The sequence below is a fragment of the Prionailurus viverrinus genome, chromosome A2 (assembly GCF_022837055.1).
Source record: "Prionailurus viverrinus isolate Anna chromosome A2, UM_Priviv_1.0, whole genome shotgun sequence".
NCBI classification, from domain to species: Eukaryota; Metazoa; Chordata; class Mammalia; order Carnivora; family Felidae; genus Prionailurus; species Prionailurus viverrinus.
In genome coordinates, this window is record NC_062562.1 from 58,960,975 (window position 1) to 58,970,034 (window position 9,060).

A 9,060-nucleotide genomic window follows, 5' to 3' on the forward strand; every position below is an offset into this window, starting at 1 on the left:
CCAGGGAGGAGGGCCGGAGAAGGAGCGAGTGGAGGGGAGGTGCCCTTGGAGAGGCCTCAGCCACACCCCAGAGCGAGATGGGCAGGGTGGAGTGATGGGGCAGAAGCCAGGATCCCACAGGGTTAGGGAGGGGATGCCAGTAGACACGGTAGGTTTGGCCAGCTCTCAAGGGGTGGCTGTGAATGAGGGGGAGGTGCACAGTCAGAAAGGGGCCACACAGCTGGGGAAGGGCCACCACCAGATTCCCCACAGGACACGGAAGGTCCACTCAAGGGGAGGTATTTGAGAGGCGGGGAAAACCAAGAGGAGTAATTCGGTGCTTTTAACAGCAGGGGCCTTGCCCACCCCTGGGTGTGAGAGGGCAAAGGAGAGACACATGCCAGAGCCCAAAGAGGTGGCTGCATGCAGTCTTGACCATACCTGGCAGCCTGGCAGACCATTTAAGACACAATTTGGAAAAATGATCACGCGCTCATATCCTCTGTGGTGGCTGCCACCTACCATAGCCCCCAGCATCCCTGGGCTCCTGGCACTCATGCCCTGCCATGACCCCTCCAGCCGTGGAAGCGACAGTGGGTGACTTTTGGAGCGAGGTCAGAGAAGACATTGTGGTCCTGCCTTGCTCTCTCTGGGATCACCTGCTCTGGAAGTGTCAGCCCCAGCCAACGGCCATGTGACTGAGCCTGCTGGGAGCCCATGCCGCGGCCCCAGCCTCGCCTTCAGATGACCGCAAAGGAGATGCCCTGGGCCAGAACCCCAAGCCAAGCCCCTTGTGAGTTCCTGACCCACGGAAACTGAGCTAACGCATGCTTACTATTGTTTTAAGCCACCAAGTTTTGGGGGGAATTTGTTACATAGCAGTAGAGAACCAGCACACTCTTCAGTGGCTTATAGGACTGTAGGGGTCACCTTCCTTCATAAGATGGGGAACTCCTTGAGGACAGGTGCATTAACTGTGGCTTGTCCTTTCTATATCTGACGCTCTAATATCTGGATCTTACTGACCCTGCAGGGACTGTCCCTACCTCTCCACCCTGGGGTTGGCCAATCCCTAGAGAGAGTTAAGGAGTTGTCCAAGAGTACAAACTAACTAATCCGGAGCTCACACACCCACCTCCCACCTCTGCTATGAGGTTCTCATACCCAGGGCCACTGGCCCCTGCTCCAATCACCCAAGGCCAGGTACCAGACATCTCAAGACAGCACTATGCCCCGAGTCCTGAAATTACTCAATCCAGTCAACCCTAAGCCCATATACCCTGCCTCACCCGTTCCTTCCCATGGAAATCACAACAGAGGCTCCTGCCCACAGTTGCCCTGCTCCCTCTGCTTTTGACCCAGCCCGGTCCTTCCCTGTGTGGCCCTGCTTCCTGTTTCTAGGGATCTGTGAGGATAACAAACTACCTCTCCCATGGCAGCCACCCTCTCATCTGTTGGCCTTATCAGACCTGAGTAGTAATGCAACCTACATTGTACTTTTTTAAATTTTTTTATTTGTGTGTCAATTTTAATATCTATATGTGGATTTACATTTCCATAGTTCTTTTTTGTTATGTTGATATAGCTACATGGCATATTTATGATTGCTTTTGTTCTCTTTTTAAAAAAATTTTTTTAATGTTTATTTTTGAGAGAGAGAGAGAGACAGACAGAATGTGAGTGGAGGAGGGGCAGAGAGAGAGAGGGAGACACAGAATCCGAAGCAGGCTCCAGGCTCTGAGCTGATGTGGGGCTCGAACCCACGAACCTCGAGATCACGACCAGAGCCCAAGTTGGACACTTAACTGACTGAGCCACCCAGGAGCCCCTCTTTTTTTTTCTTTTTAGTTAGCATACAGTGTTATATTAGTTTTGGGTGTACAATACAGTGATTCAACAATTCTATACATCACCCCGTGCTCATGATGACAAGTGCTCTCCAGAGTCCCTATCACCTATTTCACCCATCCCCCACACCCCTCCCAGCCTCTTCATCCAGTTCTGCCCTGGAAACTGCAAGTGTCCATCTAAACTCTAGAGTTCCAAATTGGGATTCTGATAGCTCCTGCCAGCTCAGAAGTTGTTTTGGTGGAGAGAGACGGATTCCTGGATCTTCCTACTCTTAATATTTCCCATGACGTCACCCCAAGCATAGAGATTTTACTCTTTTAGATGCCCTTGTGAATGGAGTTGCTTTCTTAATTTCCACTTTGGATGGCTTGGTGCTGGCGTGTAGGAACACAAATAGTTTTGGTGTTTTGATCTTGTACCCTGCAACCTGGCTGAATTCATTTACTTGCAGGAGCAGCTTTCTGGTGCATTCCTTGGGATTATCTTTATATATAGGAGTAGTTTCCCGTCTTCCTTTACAGAGAGGGCGCCTGGCTGGCTCGGGCAGTGGAGCATGTGACTCTTGATCTGGGGGTTGTAAGTTGGAGCCCCACACTGGGTGGGGAGTTCACTTAAAAACAAAATCTTTTTTTTAATGCTTATTTATTTTTGAGAGAGAGAGAGAGAAAGAGAGAGAGAGAGAGCACAAGTGGGCGAGAGGCAAAGAGGAAGACACAGAATCCAAAGCAGGCTCCAGGCTCCGAGCTGTCAGCACACAGCCCGACGTGGGGCTCAAACTCACGATCCCCGAGGTCATGACCTGAGCTGAAGTTGGACACTTAACCGACTGAGCCACCCAGATGCCCCAAAAAACAAAATCTTCAGAAAGAAACATAAATGCTCTGGCTTGAGCTTTTAGCACGGTGTCGAATAGCTAGCAGACCTCCCTGCCGAACTCCAACCTTCAGGGGAAAGCTTTCAGGCCAACAGGATTGTACCAAGGACCTGTTACTTGCCAAGCAAGTACGGCAGGCAAGACGGGCAAACACCCCTGCCTGGGTGGAGCTTACGACGTGCTGGGGAGAGACAGACAAGTTGGGAACACTGACGCACGTTGGCAGGTGGAAAGTGGCACCAAGAAAAATAAAACAGAAGGTGACATTTGAATGAACTCCTAAAGGAGGTGGAGGAGGAGCCACAGGGAGATCTAGGGGAAGAGCATTCTGGTCTGGCCTAGGAACACAGGCAGCGGAGTGGCAGGAACAGAGCAGCTCTGAGAGGGAAGCTGTTTATTGCTTTTCTCTCCAACTTTCTGCAGGGGTCCTGCAGACCCCTCCCCACAAGCCTGACTGGGAAGCCTTGGGTCTAGTCTGGGCTTTCCCTGGCTCCTCTGCCTGGACAAGGTCTCTGTTAAGTGTCCACCTCTGCACCAGGGGTGACGCCTTGCCCAGGATCTCCAGGAAGGCTGTGGGTGAACCAGCCCCTCTTCCTGTGTCACAGACAATGGCATCCCTACTCATTGAAGTCATAAGGCCCAGAAATGGTGCAATCTCCCTGCTAAAACCCCTCCTATCACCTCAACAGAACTGAATAATCCTCCCCACAGCCTGCAAGGCCCTACCCAAGTTGTGCCAGACTGGCTTTCTGTCTCTTCCTCTCACACTGCAAGCTCATACTGGCCTCAGGACCTTTGCTGGGCTTTCTCCACTGCCTCGAATGTCCTCTCTATTTCATCCTTCAGGATCGTTACTGATAGGTATCGAATGTCACCTCCTCTGAGACGCCTTCCCGGACTACCGCTCCCATTTAAATTATGCCCTATGCCCCTGCCCAAAGCCTCTGGTAGGTCTCCTTCTACTGCTTCTTGGCAGGTAAATACAGACTGTTTGCTTTCCAATGTCTGCCTCCCTTGTCGCAATATGAGTCCCCACCAAGGGGAGGGTTTTATTCACTCCTGAATCCCTAGTGCTTAGAACAGATGCCTGGTTCCAGCTGGCACTTAAGAAAGGTTTGTGAATGAAGAGCAAACCCAGACCTCACTCCTCTGATGTCAAATTCCAGCCATCTTGGCCCAGACCCCTTAACCACCGCTCCACCTGTATTCTCTGAGCATCTTCTTCAGACTCAGGCTTCACACTGGGAGACCAGCCGAGGCCCTGAAGGTGGGGTACTGGTTGTAATAATGGTGACCTTGGAGAGACTAATAATAGCAATGTCAAAGAGGCTACTGTTTATAGGGCACTTACGGTGCACAGGGCGTCATGCTGAGCCCTTGACCTGTGTTTCCATTTGCATCTCACAATAGCCTTAGGGACTGGGGATTGCTCCCATTCCACAGATGCGGTAGCTGAGGCTCGCAGAGGTGCTGTGCTCCACCGGGTGTGTCTGACCCCAGTGCCTCCGCCCTCGGCTCTCTGGGTAGGGCTGGGGTCCGGACAGCCTACCTGTACCTGGCCCAGGCTCCCCTCTCCCCCCAGGGAACTCAGTCTTTCTGGCCCTTACCTTAGTCCCCAGCTCCTGCAGCTGAACCCAGGATGTCAGGCTCAACAATCTGCCCCCATGGAGCGATTTCACGTACCCCCCTGTGTGCCCCTGCTTGGCCTGGCCTGGTAATGCCCTGGGTCTGTACACTTGAGGTACCTGCTTGGCCTGGTTTCCTCCCAAAGGCACAGACCCTCAACCCAGACCAGGGAAGCCTCCTGTTTACATGTCACCTGCAAGGGAAGTGATATACATAGTGTTGAGGGTTACAGGGTAACCCCCCCCACCCCGCCATGTAACCACCCTCCTGGTTCTTCTGGATGAATCAACATAGTTTATAAAGTCTTCAACGGTCTTGTGCTAGTGCAGTCATGTTGCTGCATTGGTGTGTGTGTGTGTGTGTGTGCGTTTAGAATCGATTTCTTGTCTGCAAACATTTCAAAGCTATCTTTTTTTTTTTTTTTTTTGGTAACCCCATTTCAGCCTTTCTTCATTTTTTAATTCACTCTGGAATAGAGCGAGTAAGCACAGAATGGCAATAGTGGGGGCAAATGTTGATATTTGTACATGTTTTTAAATATTTTTTTAATATTTATTTATTTTTGAGAGACAGAGATAGAGCATGAGTGGGGGAGGGGCAGAGAGACGGAGACACAGAATCTGAAGCAGGCTCCAGGCTCTGAGCTGGCAGCACAGAGCCTGACACAGGGCTCGAACTCATGGATCGTGAGATCATGACCTGAACCAAGATGGACACTTAACCAACTGAGCCACCCCGGGGGCCCCGATAGCTGTACATGTTTTAAAACAAACTAAATGCCAATTAGCATGGACTGATTAAATAAACTATGGTACATCCACACTATGGGATTACTGTTCTGCTCACAACACTAGAAGTCTAAGGGTACTCATATTTTGATAAGAAAGCGTCTCCATGGTATCTGGATTAATGGAAAAAACCAAGGTACAGGAAGCCTGTGTCTTGTGTGGCCATCTGTGTGAGAAAGGGACAAACTGTATGAACTGCATCTATATGTATACAAACTGTATCTATATGCCAGTGTGCACAGAGCTTATGAATGGAGCTCTGTGGAAGGAGGTGAGAGATTGGAGCCAAGGGCCACCTCTGAGGCGGCGATACTGCGTATCTGGGGGCAGGTGGGGCCTTTCACAACAGGGGGCTTTGAACACTTTGGAATTTTGAACCATGGCAATAGTTTACCTACTCAAAAACAAATTACAAGCTGAAGGCATTTAAGAGCACACAGATGACAGTGTTTCCTACTCTGCAACCCGTCCCCCCCAGCCCTGGCGGCCTCCCTCCAGGCCACCCAGGGGGGGCACCTGGCAGCAGGGGTGTGACTTCAGAGGAGGCAGGATGTCCGCCCACAAGGGCCTGGAGCCAGCTGGTACTTCCTCTGGGCTCATCCCAGTGACCATAGCTGCAGAAAGGCTGAGAGAGCCCCACCTTCTACAAAAGGTACCTTTTGTACCTACAAATGGTACCTTCTACAAAACCTATTATGGGGTGAATTGTGTCCCCCCCCCCTCCAAGTTAATGTTTCTGAGTACTTGAAATCCTAACTTCCAGCACCTCATGACATGACCCTGGTAAGAAATAGGGTCATTGTAGACGTAGATGAGGTCATGGGTAGTAGTGTGGGCACCTATCCTGTATGACTCCCAACCTTAATCAAAAGGCGAAATTTGCAACAGACACGCACACAGGCAGAATGCCATGTGACAATGAAGGCAGAGTGACGCATCCATAATCCGAGGAACGCCAGACATTGCCAGCCAACGAAGCCAGGAGACAGCCTGGAACAGACTCTTCCTCGTGGCCCTCAGAAGGCACCAATCCTGCCGGGGACCCCTATGTCTTGGACTTCGGCTCCCCAGAGCCGTGAGACAATAAATGTCTGTGGTTTAAGCCGCCAGTCTGTTGTGGCACTTTGTTACAGCACCCTAGGAATGGAACATGGAGTTTCTAGGGAACCTGGCACACCTGGGATCTCTGCCTCATGGCCTGATTTGGAAACACCTTCACCTCAACTGACCCTGGACCTCACTATCCCAAGCTCCCTAGGCTGTCACTGATTCTGAGCCTAGGCCAGCCCCATACTTACTGTTGTAAATCATTTCCTTGGAGACCATAGTGGATGTTATCTTGGACATCTGGGCAGAGGAACAAAGGCTTGTTGCAAAACTTGGCCTTGGCTAAAGGCGATTCCAACCTGAGGAGTGACACAGTGCTTGAGCCAGATGATCCCCGGGCTCTCACCCCCGTATCCCTGGGTGGCTGGGAACAGCTGGCATCTACTGAGGGCTCACTGTGTGGCCAACACCTATATCTTCCCGCCTCCCCCCTCCTTCATCCTCTCTCCCCTCCTTGACTTGGTTCCAGTTGTCCTGACTTATCTTTCTGTTTCTAGAGCATGCACCGCCACACAAGACACAGACTTCCTGCACAGCCTTGCTCTGTCTCAGGGTCTTTGCATGTACCACTTCCTTGGCCAAAAAACGTTCACCCACACCCAGCTGTGGGTGGGAGGGTGCTCCCCCTGCACCACTTCAGAGATGTCTTCCTTCACCACACCGTCCACATGCTTTCTTTCTCCCCAACCCCATATGACCTCACCTTACTTTCTTCGCTGCAGTTACCGCTGTCTGAGTTATCACTTTAAAAAAATCCGTGCATTGCCTATTTCCCCCCTGAAAGCAACCTCCAAGAGGACAGGGGTCTTTTCTCACGTGGAGCCAATGTGCTCATCAAAGCGCCTAGCGTGGCGTCTTTGGAGCGTCTTAACCATTCGCTGAATGAAATTTTCCTTTTGCAAAGGAAGAAGCAAAGTGGAGATTCAGCGAGGCGTCCAAAGTCACACAGCAAAGAAAGGCCACAGTGGGGATTCCAGTTCAAGATTCCTGGCCTCCAAAGTCCGAGCCATTCCAGCAACACTCTGCTACTGCCCAGGCCTGGAGAGGGACGAGTTAGCAGCGCCCCGCCTCCCAACACCCCAACTCGGTTGGGATGAGCAGTGGGCCATACAGCGGGGGTGCACAAGGCATGGAAGGACACAGGGATGGCTAGACAGCTAGGTATATGATAAAGCAAAGTAACGAGTAAGGACACACGGGCAGCCTTGCAAAGGGGCCTTGCAAGGGGCGCCAGAGGAGCCCTCCCCGGGCCCCACGCGCATCCCCGGCCCCGCGCACCCCCCATGCGACCCCGCGCGCACCCACCGGCCCCCGTGCGCAGCTGCTAGCTCCGAAACCTCCGCGCGGCAGTTCCCGGCTCAGGGCGTCCGGGCCTTCTATTTGCGTCGCCATGGCAACCATTCTTCTTGCAGGCCAGGGCGGTGACGTCACAAAGCCTAGACGCCCCGGCTGCGTGGGGGTGGGGCCTGCGGGCTGCAGGGTCCCGGCGCAGAAAGTCGTCGAGCCCTGCTGTCCCAGCTGTCGGGTCGCCGCCCGAACGGTGTCCGGGATGGGGCCTGGGGAACAGGAGTTTCCTCCCTCCGTCATTCCTCGTTCCTCACTCCTGCTCTTTTACTGTCGTTCCCCGATTCATTTCTTCAATGTGCACCTCGGGATACCTGTGGTGCAAAAACAGACCTGTCCTTTCTGTCGAGTGGACCTCACTCTCTACAGGGGCTGTTCTCAAAGTGTGGCCCCGGGGCCAGCAGCATCAGAGATGCCGGGAACTCTTTGGAGAAGTCAACGTTCTGCCTGTTTCTGAAGCAGAAAGTCTAGGGGCAGAGCCGTGCAACCAGGGCGGTAACAGGCTGGTTACATTGCTGGCTAAGGCTTGAGAATCCCTACTGTACCAGAGGGCAAATGAGACGTGTACGAAAGACACAGAATGACGAGCAAGGACTATCAGAAGACAGGGAAGAAATGAGATGTTAAAGAGCAGGGATCAGGTTCAGATAGTCCAGATTCACCAGCGGATGTGGGCTAGGGTGGGCCCTCTGCCTCCCCAGCTGACATCCCTTGTTCCTTCAAAACAGGAGAACCCCTCCAGTCCTCACCATGGTCACCACATTGTCCCATGCATCTAGGGAATTTGCAGATTCACAAAGGCTTCTTGGAGCTGGGGCACAGTCAGGGCTCTGTCTTTCTAGCAGTATTCTGTGCTCTGGAGCAGACTGCCAGCCAGTAAGATGCCAGGGAGAATTCCAGCAGCTCCTGGCTCTGCCCAAGGCAGGTGTAGCGGGTAGGGAGACCAGTTCCACGGAACATGGAGGGGCTCCCTGAGGTGGAAGGAGCGGGGATCCCTCAATTCCCACTGGAGGACAGTGTCCCAACTGGCAGTATCTACCATAGGCTTTGTACAAGGGACAAAGGAAATATTATGTTAAGCCATATACGTGATTTGTGTGCGTGTGTGTGTGTGTGTGTGCTCACATGTGTGTGGGAGTATTTATTACAGCAGCTAGCATTCAATACCCTGAATAGACAAGTGGTGTTTCTTTACCCCCAGGATAGAGGCTCCTTACACTGTCAGGTAAACCCCAAAATGGTTTAGCCCCTGCCTGTCTGTGCAGCAGCAGAATAAAGAGCTGTGCACTGGAGTCAGGTATCAGCAGGAAAGCAAACACTTTCAAGATGGTTTATCTCGGACACTTATTGCTCTGAGACTTTTAGGAATCTAGAAAATGACTGACCCGAAGAGGGAAAAGCTACTGAGCATACTACCAATTCGTTGTTATTAACAGGTGAGTTTGTGAACTATTGTGAATTACCTGTGCACTTTTACAGAATGTTTCTGTG

General features: G+C 52.0%; 1 protein-coding gene across 3 annotated transcripts in view; it reads right to left on the reverse strand.

Moving 5' to 3' along the window:
• Positions 1 to 7,595, reverse strand: part of CFAP100 (cilia and flagella associated protein 100) — a 52,795-nt gene extending 45,200 nt beyond the window's left edge. The window contains exons 1-2 of one of the 3 annotated variants that reach the window (XM_047835033.1): positions 7,531 to 7,595; positions 6,417 to 6,524 (exon numbers count right to left, since the gene is read on the reverse strand). In XM_047835033.1, coding sequence (XP_047690989.1) covers positions 6,417 to 6,465 — 49 coding nt within the window. In that variant the 5' untranslated portion in view covers positions 6,466 to 6,524; positions 7,531 to 7,595. Of the gene's footprint in view, positions 1 to 6,416; positions 6,525 to 6,928; positions 7,469 to 7,526 lie in introns of those variants that run through there. The other 2 variants (XM_047835042.1, XM_047835025.1) reach the window with 2 other exon arrangements.
• Positions 7,596 to 9,060: the final 1,465 nt, after the last annotated feature.